The following is a 21,388-nucleotide window of genomic DNA, read 5'->3' on the forward strand; positions in this document are numbered from 1 at the left end:
GTTAAAGCTTAATATTGAAAAAACATGTTACAAAAATATATGAACATGTTGCATAACTAAATATTTATTCACAGCGAAACGAATACCAGTTTCTAAGTGAGCGATAAAAAGAGGGCAGAAACCTACAGGAAGTTGATGCATTCTATCAAAAGATCGAGGCAAAACGATATCCAATTTACTAGGGAATAAAGAATTTTTCTTACTAATGAATTGGGGTTTCTAATTTACCGACAATCGCAGCCGAATGACTTTTAACCATCATTTTTTATACTTCTTTCGGGCAGAAGGGGACGGTTGAATATGAATGAGGAGTTTATGTGGTTCTATGCATGCAAAAATTGTGTGCCACAACGACTAGTACAAAAAAAAAAACCGTAATAGGTCTAGCTATATTTTCTGCAAACCGTAAAAAAATAATAGTCAATGCCAACTTAGGACATTCCTCCATAGTCTTGTGCACCCACCCACATTCAAACACTACAGTTCTCTCTTCAATTGTAAAGGGATTTTTGATTTGACAATTCATAAGCTTAGTCTTGGAATTGGAGCAAGAATTACCATAGGTTCGGACGTGTTGACAACGAGAACCATCATGAAAATTAAGGAAACTGCAAATGTCCAAAGAGGAAATAAGACCAAAAAGACACTCAACTACACTTGTGGAGCACCAGGAAGAAAGAAAGAGACATGAATAAGACTTAAAGGATGGGTTTTGTGCAGTGTTTTACAATTGTGTAATAATTTCATTCGCCATAACAAGCAATAGCAGAATAAATTTCACCTTCATGTGCAGTTTTGGATATCCCCAAGAACACAAGATGATCAGCCTTAGTCACCCAGGTCGAGTAGAAAGACTGCTACTCGGTTCATCCGAAACTAGTATTTCAGTTTGTAAAACACATCTATATCAGAAGTTAACAAATATATGGTTATCCATCCATGTTGTAGTCATCTTGTTGCAGATAAGGATTATAGTTCCCTGGAACTTCAATCTTTCCTATGAACTGGTCCATTCCTGCATTTGTGAACTTAATGTGATCAAAGCATGTAGACAGGGAAGTATATATGCAAAATGAGGATTGCTGCAATAATAGGAATATCTGAGGAGACATACATATGCAGTCTTTTTGTCCCAAGATAGCTGAGTAAATAGATAGAAAGGGCTGACATTTTTTTGCTAGCTCGGCTATCAAGAGATGTCATCTAAGATACCTTGTTAAGGGCATGGTGTTTGAGTAAAACATTAATGCAAAATACTCCCTTGATAGATATGAGGATTCAAATGTTGGTAGCTTGGACCAAAAAGAAGATCATTCACGTAGACATGTAACTACTTATTTATTTATTCAGCAACTATGACCTTATAACAAGAATAGGAACAAAAGATTGCAAGAACTAAGCTAATTCTCTATCCCTGAGTTTTTCAAAGTTGAAAAGGTTTACCCTTGTTTGCTTTTATAACTTCCAGAAACAACTTAATCAGATTGAAATGCTTCTCTCCCTAGTCAAGAGCAGAATTCCGGAAAGCTACATTTACAACTTGCAAATGTGTGTAGATAGTAAGAGAGAGAGAGAGCATTTGATCTTTGCAAACATCTTTTTTTTTCCTTGGAATTTCCTTTTCCTTTTCCTTTAAATTTACACAAGAAACAAGAATGACAAAGTACCTAGTGCAGATATTCCCACACGCAAGCATCCCCTACACAATGTATATATGAATCTTATACATTTGTGTATACTTACATATAAGTTATTTGCATATATAAGTTGAAAATATGATGTGTATGTGCTTGTATATATATATATATATATATATATACAAATGCACTGTAAATTCATGTGCAAGAATATATGTATGTTAGCATGCTTAATCCACATACAAACATATACATACACAGGGCCATATTGTGCTTACGCTTCACTTATCAAGCTACTTATTGACCTTTAGACTAGGTTCTTGTGCATGCTCTAACAATTAATAGCTATTATGGTTCGCTTCACAGTATAAGGGAATAACTCAAGTGAGATGCGTAACCAACGAAGAATATCATTTATAGGTGTGCTTGGAAACACACTTAATGTTTTAAGATAAGATCTAAAATCATCTTTTATTAGTCAAAGAGTAATTCACTTTCATTGAGTTGGAGTGCTGCTGTACACCCAGCTCAGTATTAAAGGAATGTATTGAAGTAGACCTCGTGAGAAGTTAAATACTGAATATTTAGAAGATGTCAAGATGGAAAGAATGAAAATTGACTGTCTGGTTCGTCTGATTGCTAAATGTCTCTTTTCTTAAAAGGGTGATGTTTGAAGCATATACACACCACATTAAGACTTTAAGAGGCTATAGGTTCACTATCTGAAAGCTGAAGATTGAGTTGGTCCGCTAGAACCAAATATGTCTTAGGCTGTGTATCCACCTAATATATCAAACACCCGATTTCCCAGCCCAAAAGGCCAATCTATAGTACCTAGAGAGAAAACAAATGAGGAATTGTGATTTTGGAAGGAACTACGTACTCGGATTCGGCAACATACTCCCATAAAATGGTATTTGCCCAAAACTGCCACCAAACTTTGAGCTTCCTTCTGAAGGCAACACAGGCTCAGGTTTACTGGTACGTGGATCGACGGAGTGCATCGAAGAACTAGCCTGAGGAGTTTGGAAACAGAGATCCTCCGTTCTCGAACTTAGAATGTGATGTGCTTGAAATTCCTCAGGCTTTGTTTTCTTCTCATTTGGTGACTCTACCTCCGTCTCTACTTCTGATTCAGCATTATTTGCTGGTGCAGCCTGTTGCTTCCTCTTTGACCTTGCACGCCTGTTTTGAAACCAATTATATACATTCGTTTCAGAAATCTGGCCATGTTGAGACAACTCTGTGGTTATTTCTTTGATCTTCTGCTTGCTTGGCGTTCCAATCCCTTGATCGAATATGCGTTCCAGAATCTGAAGCTGCATAGGTGTTGGCGTCCAGCGCTGTCTTCCGGTGATCTTATGGGCACCAGAAGTTATTAAGGGGTCACAATATAGATTTCCCAACCTCACTCCTGATGCAGGAAAGCAAAGTGCATATTCCCCATGAAGGCGCAGACACAAAACAAGTACAATAAAGCAACATGGGATCAAGAGAAAGGCCATCAGTAAGTTGATCACTATCCATACTTTAATACTGAAAACCTATAAGCCTCAGGGTGACTAAACTTACTGTAAATCTAAGCACAGAACCATAAAAGCATAAAAATTAGGCTGCATTTGCTGGATACCCCATTTATCAACAACAATGGAACACGGGAAACAAAGAAACCAAAGAAAATGGTACCGAGAAATCTATCAGAGCACTCACTTTGAATCATCATGCCAGAAATCTTCAAGCACAAAAAAAGAAACAATTCAGCATAGCTAAATTAATTCGAAAACTTTGACCAATTGTCACATAAACCTGACTAAGATTGGGAAGACTAAACAACTCAATTTAGCAGACAAGGAGAAGAGTATACAAAGCAGGGAACAAAAGCAAGTGGTATCAATAACTCAAGATACCAAGAAATAGTAAAGTAGATAATGAACAGTAAAATCCCCCAAGAATCATCAATTTCTCTATCTACTGCATTCTCCCCTTCACATTTCAATCCAAAAGATGAAAGCTTTCTTTCAATCAGGACCACACTGATGAAAGAAAATGAAAAACAGAACTGCAAACAATTATCAAGATTTTTTGCTACTCTTTCTTTTTCCATTTCTTAACTTCTTCCACAAAAAACCAAAATTCTTCCATGATTCCATATGACCGATAATCCATACCAGCAAGTTCGTTCTGGGACGTAAGGGATTTGTGCAACTCAACAAGCTGTTCACAGATGGTGGCGTACACAGCTATCTGCTTGCGGAGGACTTCCATCTGCTCGTCTGTCATTACCTTCACAAACATCCCTCCCCCAGCACCGCCGCCGCCACTGGGCTCCTCCGCCTGTTGCGGCGGTTGCTTTTCCCACTCCATCACTCAACAGATTTTTCACTTTCTTGTGCAGCAGTGCCCAGAATTTGTTGGTAAAGAAAAAGAGTACAGGAAAAAGGTAACGACAAAGCTAAGCAAGAGAGTCAAGAAGGCAATAATGATCATATGTATGTGTTTTTATACGGATAACGACAAAGTATACTCATGTGCGGAGAATAGAATGCCAAATTTTCTACTTTTCTTCCCCGAAATCATCGGCGAGTGGCCCATTTGTAATCAAAGTTCGGTGATCTATGTCAAGGTACATTTTTTGTTTTGCAGTATATATATATATATATATCAATTATATCATACATTCTTTAATTTCGATGATCTAAATAAATTTTCTAAAAATATTTTAAAGTAAGATTGATAATCAAAGTTCGGTGATCTATGTCTAAGGTACATATTTTGTTTTGCAGCATAGATACATATATATGTATATACACACATCAATATAAGATCATACATCCCTTGATTTCGGTGATCTAAATGGATTTTCTAAAAATATTTAAAAGTAAGATTGATAATCAAAGTTCGTTGATCTATGTCAAGGTGCATGTTTTGCTTTTGCAGCATATATACATATATATGTATATACACGCACATCAATTATAAGGTCGTACATCTCTTGATTTCGGTGATCTAAATGAATTTTTTAAAAATATTTAAAAGTACGATTGATAATCAAAGTTCTGTGATCTATGTCAAGGTACATTTTTTGTTTTGCAGCATATATACATATATATATATATGTATATACACACATCAATCATAATGTCGTACATCCCTTGATTTCGGTGATCTAAATGAATTTTCTAAAAATATTTAAAAGTGATTGATAATCAAAGTTTGGTGATCTATGTCCAAGGTACATTTTTTGTTTTGCAGCATATATACATATATATATGTATATACACACATCAATCATAAGATCGTACATCCCTTAATTTCGGTGATCTAAATAAATTTTTTTAAAATATTTAAAACTAAGATTGATTTAAAATGTGCATTAAAAATAAAAAAGCACTGATGGATTGTAATACTTTTTTTCTTTAATGTGAAATAAGTGATAGTTTGAGCCCGAATGAATTATTTGATTAGAAGGATGTAGACTTAGAGATGTAAATTAGTCGAGATCAATTTATTTAAGAATGTAAAGAGTTTGAGTCGAGTTCTGGAAAAAGTTAAAGCTCGAGTTCGAGCTTTACTAATTTATTTTATAATTAAAATAATAATTATTTAAGAATATTTATTTATTATATTTTAACAAAATTATATTTTTAATTTTCTTCAACTATTAGATAATTTAAAAATAAAAAATTATGCTTATTTTTAGATAGATTTTGAAATACCATACTTTTATGATGATATAAAATTAAAATATGAGATATTGTTTGGATATAATTATGCTATATTATAAATATTTTGTTTATTAACTTGATATACGATCATATGTGTACTTAAATATATAAAAATATTAAAAAAATAAAAAGATCGTGAGCCGACCCGCGAGCTTAGTTTAAGGTATGAAATTAGGCGTTGCTTCCCATCCCAAACTAAACAACTGTGCTTAATACTCGAGATGCCTTTACTCTATGGATCGATATAAGATACCATTCGCTATTCGACCAATCACTGTGGCTATAGATTTAAAGAGTCTAAACTATTTCAAAGCGCATAGGAGATATATCCATCATATATTGACAGGGGACAAATTCTATCTTCAAATCCACCATCCTCGCTACATACTCCGACTACACTAGAAAAGGCTTATAACGGCTAGATTGAACACATGATTATCTCTCGTCAAATCCAAGATACAATCATCATATGCATTCAACTACCACGATTCTTCAAGTTAAAAGACTAATCATGTACTATCGAAGTCGAAAATCCTAGTTATACCAATTAAGCCTCTAAAACTTCCTTATAATGATTTTCACAAGTCAATTCAGTCAACTTGACAACCTTGTCAACTAATCCACTAAAATTATGTAGACGTTCTACGTATGTCACTAATGGCATGCATTTATCCAATAGACTCTAACCTTGTCCCTTATGTTTCAGGTACAAATGGAATATTTATTTGACAGAAGGGAAAAGAACTGAAGCAGTCATGTCCGAAAATTCATGGCCCAACTAGAGATGCGCACGACAAAGAGAATTCCAACATATAAAGAGCATATATAAACCAGAATACACAAATGCATTGATTAGCATCGCATGCAAACTTATGGATGATATATACATATGATTTTGCGAGTGAGAATAAACAAAGTTTTCATATATGGTAAATATTTCATGATATTGATGCTCATGAGCTGCCATCAAAATATTCATATCAAATCCAATTATCATATCACCATAAAAAAATATGATATATTCTTTAATTATTATCAAAACATTGATTATTTATCATTGTTTTAGGAGAACTCGCCAAAATAGTAGCAGTAGCTGAGAACCATGCATGGAAAATGAATACTAGAAATCGGAGCTAAAAATTATGACAATTATTGATTAATCGTGTTCAAAATCTTATCAATTGTCAATATTTAATAGATATTGTTAAGATTTAATTTTAAATTTATTGACTTGGAATTTTTTTTTATAGTATTTTTAGATTGGATTATATAAGTTTTTCGAAATTTTAGCCATAATTAACTTTGATTTTTTGTAACTACGTACTAAAAATGAAAAATAAGATCAGATTAAATCAATAAATTAAACGACAAAATTGAATAGGAAAAAGTCAATTAGGACAAGTTTGTACTCACTTGGAATAGAGATGAAACCATCCCATAGATAAAAATCCCTAATTATGTAGTTTCAGTTCTTTTTGCAAAAAAGAAGAAAAAAGATGTGGATTTTTTAGGGTTTTGCAAAAAACAAGCAGCAGCAGCAGGCACACGCGCAGCCGCACATCTATCTGCGTAGTTAGCCAGGCATAAGGCGCACACCTTGCTACGTGCTTTGGCTCGCAGCACTCCGGCGCACTTGGCGGTGCCTGCGCATCTGGGCACAGCCGGCAGCCGATGGGAGCCTGTTGGTTGTGTTGTATCATTCTTTTTTGAAAAATTGAATTTCTCATTTTTTTTCTACATTTTTTAACTTTTAATTTTTGTCTGATTTTAGTTAGATTAGATATTTTTAAAATTAAATAAGCCTCAAATTAAAATCAAAATTAGTTTCCATTAAAAAAAAAAAAGAAGCACATTGGATTTAGGGTGCAAATATCCATTTTTAGTGACATTATTAAATATATATTTTTCTGTATATAATTGTGTCATTTAATATTTATGATATTGGATATCATTATTATATTCATAGTTTGTTATGTGGAGCATATTTATTTTGAAAATAAAAGTATTTGTTAATTGAATTAATAATAGAAATTATCACGAAACATATGGTCCTGTGTATGGTTTTACTTTTTGTTGGGTGGGGCCTGTATGTCTCTCATTTTTCTTCTTCTCTCTCGTTTTATGCCTTTATTTTATTCATTTAATTAAAAGATTTGCTTTCTCTATAGGCGATGAAGGCTCATGAAGGAGGCTATTGGTTGGACATAGAAGATTCCTGATGAAGAGACCCGAAGGTCGGAGCCCATGATAGAGAGTTTTAGAAGATGAAGAGGTGTTACAAGACCTATTAGCTGTAAATTAGTTAAACTTTTGTAATACCGTAGGCATACATTAAATTGATATAAATTTACTACAAGCTCAGTAGGTCGCATATGATTAGGCTTCTATCTACTGCAAGCTCAATAGATCGTATATGATGGGGCTTCTAATCAGCCAACAAAAGCGTGCTAGGCTTTTTATTTCGTGTGTAAGTATAATTTCAATCATCTAAGAAGTAAAATATTTTCATATCAAGTAAATATAATTTTAATTATTTCTTATTTTTTTAAAAAATATATAATTTCAAATTTTTAGAAAGAGAATGCAGGTGCAATCAGTCCTTCAACTTATCCTACTTTATTTTATTTAAATTTTAAAAGTCGCGCATGTACTTAAAAATTAGATCCTCTTATATATAAAATAGGACAGACAAACTCGATTATAACTCCTTATAATACAATGAAAACAAATAATTATTAATAATGAAACTATTTCTGTCATTTTCATATCCATAAATAAATAAATAAAAGAACATATGCACCCACAACCTTTTCTATGAACCCCTTGCTATATTATACACATCATGCCTATATTATACGCATCTTCACCCATTATTCTCGACAATTTCTTTCGCTGTATCACACAATCTAGTTCTACAACTATTACCGCTATGTCTATTAACTAGACAAAGTCCCTTGCAAGAGAATGATTCGAGCAACCCTACTTCGCAATCTCTTCAAGACTTCGTAAGTACATATCCTGGACCATTTCCTCAATCAGATCACCAGCGATCTCAGACCCAAGATTTTCACCCATCACATATTTTCCCTCATCCATCAACCTGGACCACGTCTTGGACTTTAAATCTCGAGCAACCATGTTATCAAGAACATAAACCGATCTATCAGTTGAAGGATGCACGTAAACTCGAATGCTTTCCCACACACGAGACACTAACTTCCTTCCATGAGGAGGCTTAAACGCAGGATCAATAGCCTTTTCCATGTACCTAACCGTGTTTGCTGGTTCTCCAAGTACAGCAGGGAGTGCTTCATTTAACAAATCAAGTATCATCTTGCGGTTTAGTTTTGCCTCCTGATTTGAACACCTTTCGTCCACTTCAGTGCTTTGTCTGTAAGACTCTTCCACTTCTTCAAATACCTGGTGGCTGATAGGTATGCAATGTGGACCCCACTTTGACGGTGACCGGATGCATGAACCATCATACAACCCAGAAGCCACAAGTAAATCTCTTATGTAGGCTTCGGCTGGATTATCTATGTCAGTTTCGACTTCATGAGGTGGCTCTTCAACTTTGGTCTCCTTGAGGCCAGTGCATTTCGGTTGATTTAGCTTTTTCTCTGACTCTGTTTGGTAGTGAAAACAGGGAAAGCGAATAAGGGTGAAGTGCTGATGCAGAAAATTTAGAGGAAAAGGTGAGAAGAAAAAGCAAGAAGAGTCATAGAACTGAATGACCCATTATGGGTTGCTATTTGAATTGCTTGCATCTATTTGTTGGCTACAAATATGGTTCCATTAAATGAGAGGAGTGAAATTTAATTACAAACAAGTTTATGTTGTTGTGGGGTTTCAACCCAAATCCAGTAAACAAACCTTGAAAAATAGGGATCCAATTTTATGATTTTAAATATGCTGGTTATCCTGTTATATTTTGCAACTCTCTTTATTACAAAGTGCCAAAACACAATCTTGATTCATGCACCCACGCTAGTTGATAATATCTCTAGCTGGCTGGTGTATCTTTAGCTTTGGTGTTACAGAAATCTAGCATAGCAAAGATACCTTTCTGGAAAACTTGCTAGTGCAGAAGGGCTTTGTACTACAAAAGTAAACTAGAAAGTGCAACTTCACTTACCATTCAAGTCTGAGTTTATTTGATGGAAAACAGGGAGCATTTCACTGTCCTCCAGCGGAAGTACACCTGATGATGTTTGGCTCGTATGATCTGCTGGTCTCCCAAATTCCTCACAGGGAGTACTGCATACAGATGCTGGGCTTGGTGGCACTTCAGTGGAGTTCTCCTAATAAGAATAAGAACAGATATACAACAAATTGGCATCAGACTATCACTTCTTTTAAGAAGTTAAAAGTCGATCAAGAGTCAAATAAGATCCTCACATTTGTTTCACAGAAATTCCACGTCACCGTTGGTCCGCTTGTCACATCATTGTAGAGATCATGTTTATTATAATGTAAATCATCCACTGACTGAACTCTCCTATGAAGCAGCCTACCTCTAAGGGTAAAGCTGTATCGAAAGCTTGAAACCTTTTCCCGTATGTTGAATTTATCCTTCTTTTTCTTGGCACTCATCGAGATATTCTCAACAATTTCATGTTTCCTCCTTATCTGGGCCCCGGTCAATATATGGCGATCTTCCAGAAGGAGCTTGCCAAATGTTCCGGACACTGGAGCAGACAAAGATCTAATAAGGTTCCCAGGAGAAAGTTCCTTGTTGTGCATTCCACCATCACATGGATCCTGTCTGAAAGACCTACTTTGCTTTTCTATATCATTCATACAGCTTTCGGAGCAGCCCATTTTATCATCAATCCATATGTGCCTTGACTTTTCAGCTCTCTTCTCATAATCTAACACTGATAATGATCTTGAACTTTTAGTTGAAACTGTTGGAATTTCTGTATGTATTTCGCCTTTAAGAACATTCCTTAACCTCTCTGTCAACGATCTCCTTGTATCTCTGCTAATAAACTCAGGGTGACCTGTTCCATTTAACTGAATATCACTGCTATAAGATCTTGCAGACTCTGAACGAAGTAAATTCACCTCAAGGTCCTTCGAGACACTGTCTCTCATTTTTTGTGCAATACATTGAGCTATTTGTCTTGGTTGTGATGGCTTTTCCTGATAACGGCTCTCAGTTCCTCCTCTAGTCGCTGTACTTTTTGAACTTTTACCTTGCAGCTCCAACTTCAGCCTTTCCTTCACCTCTTCAAGAAAATCTTCTATGCTACCCCTTTTTGCCGAAGTGCAAGGAGTACCATTCCATGAATCTTCTTCACTGACGCCAATTTTGTCAGGACCAGGCCTCAAAATCACTATCTTGGTGGGAGCAGAAACAGCACCCCATTGGTGATCAGCATTAGTCAGTTGAGAGGTCCGCAACTCTGTCACTGGCATTCTATCTGAATAGGGAGATTCCTCTACCCCAGCTAAAGTATGATCCTTTTTCTTTTCAGAATTACATGAAGTAAGTATTTCATGTGGACCTGCTGTTACAGAGAGATTGTTAGGTTCCATCAACCTCCCCCTTGTTGTCACTCTCTGGGAATTAGCATAAAGAAACACCTTTTCCCTCTTGAGGTCATCTTTGGCTATCCACTGGGTTGGATCATTGCTGATATCTACAACCTTAGAACACTCTTTAAATCGTGTTGCTTGCCATGCTTCAAAATCTTTCTTAAACTTCTGCAGCTCCTGTTCTTGAGGGTGTTCTCGGGGTTTAGGCTTCTTCAGGTTGATGCGGCTAGTGAAATGATCAGAATATCTATCAAAATTGTAACCAAAAGAACCAAAGTCTGGCTGTGTTGAGGAACATGTTGTAGATTGATCACAGACAACCGACCCCTTTTTTGACCTTTCCTTGTCCATCACCATGGGTGCAGGAGTTTCATTATTTTTTTCAACTATTTTTGGTGCTTGCCCCAAATCAAATGGTAACATATCAACTCCCATTAGACGAGCCACTATGCTCAGTCCATTTTGTCTGGTGTTTGGTCTTTTAGAAATCTCTTCACTGATCAACTTCTTGATTGGAGCCTCGGTGGAATAACAGTTCGTCAGATGACAAGAATACTGGATAAATTTAGCAACACAATGAAATGTTATTCATGGGAAACAAACAAGTGAATACCTTCGAAATATTATTTTGGTTGTTCCACTCATGGATAATACTAAGCTTTAGCAGTTGGGAATCAAATGATACATCAGGAAAGACCAATGATTAAGCGTAATATGCAAAGAGGGGACTGTAGGATAATCAAAGACTGAGAGCATAGACCACTAAAATACACCTACAGTAAGAGAGCACGCAAAAATACCAGTTTCCATCAAAATATCTCGGTCTATTGGACAAATAGGTCGTAAAGAGAATTGATGTATTGACAACTAATGGAACTCCAGGACAACTACTGCAGAGAGGATACAACCACTAAACCTCCAAACCCTCCTATAAAAGGTCATTGCCAACCCATATTTTTCAGAGAACGCAACTTCATTCTCCTTGAACCTATCTCACAAAGAGCATGAATCCTAAGAAGAAGAGTGCAGGAAGGTAATGCGTCTCTACACTACCCTGTTGCACAAGGAAGAATTATCATAAAAGAACCCCAGATTTTTAGTCTTTTATTGTACATCAGCGGAAGGCACAAAGTATCGTAAAAGTTCAATACTCAACAACCACAACACATGCAAAATCTCAAACAGTCATAAAATCAAAACAAAGTAACGTTATTACCAGTACACTATCTCTCCCTGCATACAAGCCATAGGATGTCTCAACTGGTAGCTCCGAACTGTTTCTAGGAGCTTCTAAACCTGGAAAATAGTAAAAAATGAGCATTCGCTCTAGTTAATTTGCAGGCAAGAACATAGAAGAACATGTAGACTTTCATTTTTTTCATTTCATAAAAAATTGTCCGCTGCAGATTGATCCTCATAATATAATGACAACGTCCCAACAATACCCACCTGTTATTATTATAAGGATATTACCTATCACTAATCATATTTGGATACATTCATGAAAAGTATTTTGGAAAATTAGCACTCCCAATCAGTCAAATCATTTCAGAAGTTAACTTGAAGATGGCCATAGGTGCATTTGCTGATTATTTGGACAACAACAATACTTCCAGAATAGAAACCACTAATAAAAAGTTATATAATGAATTGGAGCCACTAATGTGAAAAGCAGAAAACACTGGCTCAGTGCACAGCACAATCAAATACTAAGTTGGATGGCTAAGCAAATAACCAATAGTTCAATGATATAGGAAAAACTACTCAGTGAAGTTACACAAAATTAATCTTACATCCAATAATTAATTCCATCATGGATACCTTTTGAACAATTTCCAGTGGTAGCGTAGAAATGAATTAAGATAAGGATCTTAGAAATTTGCTGTCTACATACTTACCGCCAACATGTCTCATGCTTGTAAATTTTTTCTTGGCCATGGAGTTGAAACAAGCTCTTTTAGCAACAACAGTTATCGGTAAAGACACAATAGGCTCAACTAGCCATCTTCCTATTATATCATTAAACCAAATTCTTTATCTTCACCAATATAAGGAGCAAAGAGCAGGCCAGTCCAGTCCTGCATACAACATGGTTCACCAATATAGCGCGCGTTATACAATAATAAATTGCATCAATAGTATATTTTTTCGGATTAAAGAAAACATGGTTCACATAACTGCAAGAACATTATGACATTTCCTGCAAAACAAGAAAACACATTGGCCCTTGCAGCATCACAGAACCATAGAGCGCAACTGAACTCAGATAAATCAAACTTAAGTGATTCTTTTTATTATGGTTATGAATTCTCCAAATAAAGGATGAATCAATCATACAAGTAATAATTGCCGGTGAACTGAAGAAACCAACTATTCTTGCTTTTTTCAGCACATTTTAATCATTTGAATCCATTTCAACACTTATGTCTACTGAGAGACGTAACTTTCCTTCTTTGTGCACAAAGAGAAATTTCTCTATCAAAATGATTGTAGTTTTGCAAAGGAAACTAAAAGGTTAATCTCCATAGAACAGAATAAGTAACTGAACAAAATAATTTAAAATCGTTGATTTAAATGACAAACGAGAATTGCATGAAACTTATGATCGTTTTTTTTTCCCCCGATATGACATGAAACTTATAAAGTAAAATTAGTTCCCAACTGGAAACATTTCCATTACATAAAATAAACATCAAATGACATAATTGTCAAATTTCACGCTTCTCACTAACACAATTACACGACTGTACAATCAATAACATCATCCGATTTCGTCATCAGTAAAGGATAACAAACAAGACAATAGATAAACGGAACAAATTACGATATCAAGAACTGAACCACCTTAGATTAACACATTCCAAATCTAACAAAATCTCCAACAAAGTTAAAAGCTCTGATCCAAACCAAACACTGAAGAACACATGAGCATGGAGCGAAATTCACGTCTCAGTCACACAAATTTACCCAAGATCAGGAACTAACCATTGAGACCTCACATGCTTCACCACCATTACAAGTTAGCTAAAAGGTCAGACTTCAACCTCCAGCTGCGAGAAAACGAAATTGCAAAGAAATGGCAGCGAGAAAACCACAGCAAACTATGATCTGCGAGCTAAAATTTGTGCAGACGCCACAGAATAAGAAGAAATGGTTTAAGAGAGAATGAAGTACAAATAATAATGAGGGAAGAAAAGTTGTGCTTTTAACATGACAATCCATTGCTGGAAATCACACCGCCAGCAACCCAAAAGCCACTCTCTCTCTCTCTCTCTCTCTCTCTCTCTCTCTCTCTCTCTCTCCCCCCTTTTTCTTTTATATTTATTTTGATTGGAGGATTATCATATATAATTAATAATCAGCTGCTGGGAGGACTATTGGAGTTTACGGTGGATTGTCGTTCAGGCCAATAGTTTGATATATGTAATACAATTTAATAACGCTATTTATTCCACTCAAAATTTTCGATAATAATTATATTTATATCTTCTGATATATAATTTATTCATATAAATTATTTTTAATTTTTTAAAAATTATACCTCCACTCATAAAAAGTATTAATATTATTTACATGAACCATCGCTACTTTCTAAAAGTCACACCCACAACCTTCGAACAATGTCAACATCATTACACAAACTATCTTTACTTTTGGCTGTTAGGGGTGATTTTTATAATCAGCAAAAATAATGATAGTTTGTGTAAATAAACTATAAATTAAGGGTGTAAATGTAATATCCCAATTTTTTTTATTCATAATTTCCTTTTCCACTAAAAAGTTATTTTTCTCAATGCAATTTCATGAAATTCTGATTAAAAATAAATAATACCTCAAGTAAAAATATTCAATCAAAATAAAAATAATATCACATTAAAATATTTAACAAGAGTTTACATGACTTAATAAGATAAGATTTTAACTTATGCTTGTACGGTCAAATTATATATCATGCTTACATATATATTTTTGAAAAATGAGATAAATTACAACTACCGCTTCGAGGTTTAATATAATTGTGAATATTTTTTTATTATTTGAAAAATTACCAGTACCCTTGATATATAATGAAAACTCTGTAATCTGTGATAAATGATTGAAATTGTCAACTTTGTACTTAATGTATTTTATTTAAAAAAAAGAATGAAAAATTGTAAAAAAAAAAAAATCAAAGAAAGTTATAGTATATTATAAAATGTTATCTACTTAGTCCATAAAAATAATTTAAATTTTTTTAAAAAATATGTAAAAGTATAATTTATAGATCATAAGGGCATTTTTGTCAAAGTATATAAAATATCTAAAATATTCCTTGTCTTTCACAAAATTACAAATATAACCCCTGATGGGTGTTATTGTAATATTTTTGAGGGGGTGTTAAGTAAACTTTAGCCTCTAAATAGTCGATGAAGTTATAATTACAACTACAATTTCAAAGTGCTATATTTATAATTTTATAAAAAATATGAAGTATTTATTTATTTGGATCCGACCTTAGGGGGTGTCTGTGTAATTTTCATTGTTTTGAATAGATCATATAAATGAGAAATTTTCATATATATGTTTCTAATACTAATATATAGTAAGAGAAAACCATACTTGCTAAAAGTTTGTACGAGAGTTCAAAAAATAAAATTGCATTAGGATTTGAAGAGGGATTGGATTGGGTGGTGCAGGGTGTCGCGGAGGATGTGATTTCAACCCTGTATCATATTATTAGTAATATTCTCTGCATGGCAAAATGAGCGGCTGATGTCGTCTTGCGTAAGACAGCGGGGACGCTTCGCTTGTCGCAGTCTTTTCACGTACCCGAGTGCCCACCATTTTTACTAATTTCAAGGCCTTCTTCTTCTGATAAATAGTTTTTCGTTAATCAAATTTTACTGAATTTATTGATATTAATAAAAAAAATCGATATTCATCTGTGATTGACTGATTACTGATTTGTTGCAGGTCAAACAATTTTTTTCGAACTAAACTATTTGATTCTAATAACATCATGACCATTTTAATCATTTTACCAATAAAAGACCTTATTATGCCAAACACCCTAACATCTTATTTTATCCAAACAGTTGATCAGGAGCTTATTTCTAAAATAAGATCCAACATCTTATAAGCTCCTAAAACATCTTATAAAATATTTTTAAAAAAACTCAGCCAAACACCCTCCAAGTATACGTATAGAAATTAGAAATTGAGAGGTTAATACCAGAAAAAAATAATTGAAAAATCATATAAAAGAAACAGTAGATCATGTCCGAAAGAAGAACAAAATTATTAAATGGAGTTGTAATGATATATGATTATTGTGTCTGATCAGTATTGAAGTGCTTTCTTCCTTTAGGTCTTTTGTGGGTGTTGTGTAGAGTATGAAGCATGATTGCAAATTGGAAAGAAATTTGAGGTGACCAAATGACCATGAAATACATTCCTAAAATCATCCATTGCCAACATTTATTGAATATATATAGGACAGAACAATATATTTTACTTGCTTTTGCTTTCTATAATATATATTTTATGTTATTAGAATTCAAAGTTTTGTCATGTTATTTAATATTATATTACTCAATAGAAAAAGTAGTCAAAATTAGATGCATGCAACATTCATCTCATCATATATCTATCTGATTAAAGACTGAAAAAAAATATTAATTTAATTACCCGTACGTGATATGAGAAATAAGCAAAAAGAAAAAACCTTTTCGTGGAAAAACAATAGCAAATTACTGCTCTTGTATGGGGGGTAATTTCTTTATTTTTTAAGACACGAGGAGTAATAAATTGCATTTAACTCAATTAAAGACAAATCGATGCATGCAGACAACACGACAAAGGGGAAAAAAAAAGAAAAGATTATCCCTAAAAATGGTTAATTAAGCGATAATGTTAATACTCTCACTAACTATATTATTTAGTGATAATTTTTTTGTCACAATAATGAATTTATCGTTCTGTAGTCATGGTTATTTTATAATAAATTATTACTTGATGAGGGAGATTATTTAATTACCAAAATACCCGTACCTTTTAAGGCATTTTTATATATATAGTTGACTGTTTTTTACCAAGTTTCACCAATACTGACCAGGTTGAAAGTCAATTCTAGTGGCTGCCCTTAGATTAGGTGACGTGGCCGCATCCCAACGGAGCCACGTGTCGCTCGCCCAGACGGTACCATACGGCTATAAATAGCTTCATTTATGATTATTCAAACACACACATTTATTACTGTTTACCGCCATTTTCTGGTCTCCTTCGACCTCACTGTGCTTTCGACCTTATATTTTTTGACCCCGCATTTCTAACTTAGGCATCGGAGAGCAGCTAGTCTTAAGTTTGCTTTGTTCTCAGGATCCACTAACAAGTAGCTCGAAAGAAGGATTTAGCGACCCGACCTTGGGATCATTTCTACGACCCGATCCGAATTTTGCGCGACCTACATCATTGCTAGAAAAAAAAAGTGACAAAAAATTATATATAAAGTTAACTTATATAAATTTGAACCATTTATTTGGATCAACAAGAAAAAATGGGTAGGTTGATGTTTTATAGAGCGTTTTTTTGTTTCACCCCTTTTTAATGATCATTTTCAAAATTGATATTTGTTTTTATTATTAGTATACTAAATTGTAATTTTGGTCCAAAATATTAGGAGTGACACTTTCGGGTCGCCCAATTATAACGGTAGCAATTTTAGTTACGACATTAAATTTTAAATTTTGTACAGTTTGATCGAAAAGTATTGAACATGCTCGCCAATCCTCTAATACATCGGACCAAAATTATAATTTAGCCTTATTAATATTATATTTTATTGTAGCGTAAAAAATGCCTTTGATATCCTACATACAACGAGGAGAGATAGAGTAGTCCCCAATTGATCGTGAACAATTAAAAGAATCGATTTATTACTAATTAATTGGTACATAGATCAAAAGAGATCACCAAAAGCAACTAGCTACTTTGAAATTAAGAAGAAAAAGAGGGTTTAGTCTCTAGGGTTTGATCAATTAGGTTGTAAAGCAAATTGGCTTATTATTATATAGGGATAGTTACACTTTTCATCCCTAAGATTTGGTGTAATTACACATAGACCTCCTATGGTTTGAAAAATTACATTTAGCACCCCTAAGGTTTGCTTTCGTCTATCAAATAAGTCCATTCATTAGTTCAAATTCATCTAATTTACTGATAATTAACAAAAAAAATATAAAAACGTCTATATTTAACCCCAATTGACTTCTTATTGACTTATAGCAGATGAAATAAATCTTATGCCCAAATAACCCTCATACATCTTCACGCAGTAATATATGTGATAAGGTATGTCTTTACCGTTATTAAGGGTAGTTTAGTTTGGAAAAAAATTGTTCGACTTGTAATAAGTTAGTTTTAAATCAATCAAAGGTAAATATCAATTTTCATTGAATTTTTTTTGTTAATATCAGTAAATTCAATGAATTTTGACTAACGAAGGGACTTATTTGTTAGACAAATGTAAACTCAGGGGTGTTAAATATAATTTCTCAAATCATAAGGAGTCTATGTGTAACCATACCAAATTTCAGAAGAGACGAGTACAATTATTCCTATTATATATATATATATAAATGATATGGAGAACGTGCATGTGTCATGTGCCCTACATGCCACCTAAAAGCTTTGGTACTAATTAAAGAAAGAAAACAACCCAAAAAGCTTGATGAGTTTCTGAATGGCCTCAATGAGTGAATGCATTGCTTTTTCTTGGTAAGGGACCATTCATCATCACATCATAAATTTGAATTATAGCCTATTTGATACTTATATCTCTTTTTATTTTTATTTTTCTTGCAATCATAAGGGAAATATAATCAATTACGTTTATTATGCAATGATTTATCCCCTATAATATATAAATCAATAATAAAAAAAATCAGCAAATTACCCTTTGTGTTTTTGAAAAATGAAGCAAATTACTCCCTATCAATAATTTAGATAGGGGTAATATATGAAATGAGTAAAAAAAAAATTCTGTGAAAAAAGAAATTGCAAATTATCCTCTGTGTTTTTGAAAAATAAAGCAAATTACCCTCTATCAATGGTTTAGATAGTGGTGCAATTTATTTTATTTTCCATAACTTACAGAGGGATTTGTTATTTTTTCTCCACAGAGATTTTTTTGCTCATTTATCATATTACTGGGAGTAAATTGCATTTTTCTTAAATAAAATTTGGATAAATATTTTCCACTTCCATATGTCATAATTGTACCCAAATCAGCAATAATTAAGAATATTAACAGTTAGATGTCATTTATTGCTGCACGTAATGAATTAAGAGGAGATTTGAATTCCTTAATCGATTCCAAATATAAATTTCCAGTCACCGAAAATTTCTGTACGTTAGTAATAATCTCTTATGACATAACCAAAAATCAATAATTTTTCAAATTAATTCCCACTCAAAAGACTTATTTTTTAAGGAAAAATAGATTTCCATAGAGTTTTAAAGAAACAAATACATATTTGTAAGTGGAAGAGAAAATCCTTCCATTTTTGAGTTTGATCAATAAATAATCACTATACTTTCATAAAATTTAATTAAAGCTTCATAATGAGTAAACATATATATATATATACATATATTATGAGTTTTAATTAGATCACTTAATGTTTTATAGCGATCAAATTTTTTTACGACTATTTAAGAGAACCATTAGCTTTCTTCATTTGGCACATTGAGAGGGATATATTATATATGGCTTATGAATTTGACAAACACATTTATACTTCCATAAGTATTTTTTAGAGTATTGACAACGTGATTGTGGACTGATTCCTAGTCTTCTCATGGTCGTACACATGGAATGATGCACTGCTGAGAGTTAATAGGATTTTATCCTAGAATCATGTTCGTCTGTTAAAACCTGTATATAGGGAGGTAATCATGGCTTTAGGTCAGCGACAAGTGTCGTGACTCTCCATCGGTGCAACATTTCTAATTTCAACCTTTATTTTATTTGTTTTATCACTTTTTATATATTGTGATAATATATTATATTGATATTTTGTATGTGAAATTAAATTAAAAATATAATGTAAGCACAAATCACACAATATCTACAACAATTTTCTGATATAGTGAGCAATTCTGGTGCTTCCACGATAGGTTAGCAGGGCACGTACTCGACGGACTAACACTGATTTGTGTTCCATGCCCCTATGGGGTTGCCAGGAGTCTCATCCATGCTCTCAGTACTCGAGAAGCATTATAGAATTTTTCCACAATGGATCCAAATGTTGTATCAGAAAATGATAATATGTGTGCTTAAGGTATTTAGTGTGGGTTTAAGGGTATTCTACCACTCAAAATTCTTCTAGTAAACTCAGAAAGATATGAGCAAACTTACAAAACAAGACCGCATTAGGGCCTGGCCAGAAGGAGTTCCTGTGAAGGCATTCCAACACTCAAGTCAGTCTAGGTTCAAGGTAGATCTCAGTAAGAGAGAAAGCAATAGTTGGGATAACAACAGTTATACTTGATTCGAATGCCTATATTTATGTATATCGATTGAATTGTGCGATTTTACTATGTGCACCCTAAATCTAAAACATGACCAACGGTATGTAGTGCGCATATGCATATAAAATAGTGACAGAAAGTGGTCTGGGAAAATAATGCCTGCCACACTGTCAAAAGTGGTTAACTCCGTCAGTGCGGGACGAATGTACTTTTCATTAAATAAGGTCACATGGATATATTCGTACTTAAACATTATAAATATCCCGACATCAATATATATTTTAAATAAAATAAAAAGTATAATAAGATTTAAGGGTAAATTGCAATCTACTTACCTGTATTATGAAAAATAGGCAAACAGCCCCTTTATGAAAATAAAATAACAATTTATCCCCCTATATTTTTCAAAATATATAACAATTTACCCCCTATGTTATAAAAAATAAAGTAATTTTTCTCCCTACCTAAGGAGGTAAATTGTTTTATTTTTTAAAATATAGAACGATAAATTACTATTTATTTTTTATAAAAAAATAATTTACTTATTTTCAATATGTGCGGAGGATAAATTGTTATTCATCCTAAAATGTTTAGCATTGAAAACCCAAATAGCACCACAACTAGTACTGCCAGTCAACCTACACCATACCAAAAAAGAAAAAATAATTACTCACACGATCCAATAATCATAATATAAAGTACTAAATTTATGACCACCTGAGCTAAGACCGAATCCCATCTGCAACACTGTCATTATGCGTGAATTGACTAAAACATCCCTGGTATGTCATATAATTTCCCGTGTTACGTGCGTGGATTTCTTTTGTCGTGTTGGAGACAGTTGGGGTAGTGACAAAACAAGCAATTGGATCGCACCGTCAACCCTCTTTCTCCTCTCTCGCAATCTTCGGATCAACGTTGTCAACTGCCACGTGTCTCAATCAAGAAAAGGGACCGACCGGCCCTTTACTTCTC

The 21,388-nt window shown here is 33.7% G+C and overlaps 2 protein-coding genes across 3 annotated transcripts; both read right to left on the reverse strand.

The window, feature by feature from the left end:
• LOC105178186 (WUSCHEL-related homeobox 8) lies at positions 616-4,110 on the reverse strand. The gene is made up of 3 exons (XM_011101594.2): positions 3,806-4,110; positions 2,521-3,051; positions 616-1,015 (listed from the first exon to the last, which is right to left on the reverse strand). Exons 1-3 carry the CDS (start codon positions 3,999-4,001, stop codon positions 930-932), a joined length of 813 nt encoding a protein of 270 aa, XP_011099896.1. The 5' UTR covers positions 4,002-4,110; the 3' UTR covers positions 616-929.
• LOC105178187 lies at positions 8,074-14,157 on the reverse strand. Of its 2 annotated transcripts, none has more exons than XM_011101597.2 (6): positions 13,889-14,157; positions 12,802-12,981; positions 12,120-12,199; positions 9,761-11,458; positions 9,498-9,663; positions 8,074-8,988 (listed from the first exon to the last, which is right to left on the reverse strand). In XM_011101597.2, the coding sequence occupies exons 2-6, from the start codon at positions 12,839-12,841 to the stop codon at positions 8,342-8,344; spliced, it is 2,631 nt and encodes an 876-aa protein (XP_011099899.1). In that variant the 5' UTR covers positions 12,842-12,981; positions 13,889-14,157; the 3' UTR covers positions 8,074-8,341. The 2 variants fall into 2 exon arrangements, with proteins under 2 accessions (XP_011099899.1, XP_011099898.1); XM_011101596.2 differs by lacking the exon at positions 13,889-14,157 and adding an exon at positions 13,082-13,150.

The sequence above is a fragment of the Sesamum indicum genome, linkage group LG15 (assembly GCF_000512975.1).
Source record: "Sesamum indicum cultivar Zhongzhi No. 13 linkage group LG15, S_indicum_v1.0, whole genome shotgun sequence".
NCBI classification, from domain to species: Eukaryota; Viridiplantae; Streptophyta; class Magnoliopsida; order Lamiales; family Pedaliaceae; genus Sesamum; species Sesamum indicum.

Bases quoted from the DNA above. Each gene is read 5' to 3' on its own strand.
- LOC105178186 (XM_011101594.2), bottom strand. From the start codon at position 4,001: ATGGAGTGGGAAAAGCAACCGCCGCAACAGGCGGAGGAGCCCAGTGGC. The intron at 3,052-3,805 runs GTATGGATTATC...TTCCTGCATCAG, and splicing joins GTCCCAGAACGAACTTGCTG to GAGTGAGGTTGGGAAATCTA. The intron at 1,016-2,520 runs GTACGTAGTTCC...TCACAAATGCAG, and splicing joins GAGTATGTTGCCGAATCCGA to GAATGGACCAGTTCATAGGA.
- LOC105178187 (XM_011101597.2), bottom strand. From the start codon at position 12,841: ATGGCCAAGAAAAAATTTACAAGCATGAGACATGTTGGCG. The intron at 11,459-12,119 runs GTAATAACGTTA...AAATTTATCCAG, and splicing joins CAGGGAGAGATAGTGTACTG to TATTCTTGTCATCTGACGAA. The intron at 9,664-9,760 runs GTGAGGATCTTA...TATTCTTATTAG, and splicing joins GGAATTTCTGTGAAACAAAT to GAGAACTCCACTGAAGTGCC.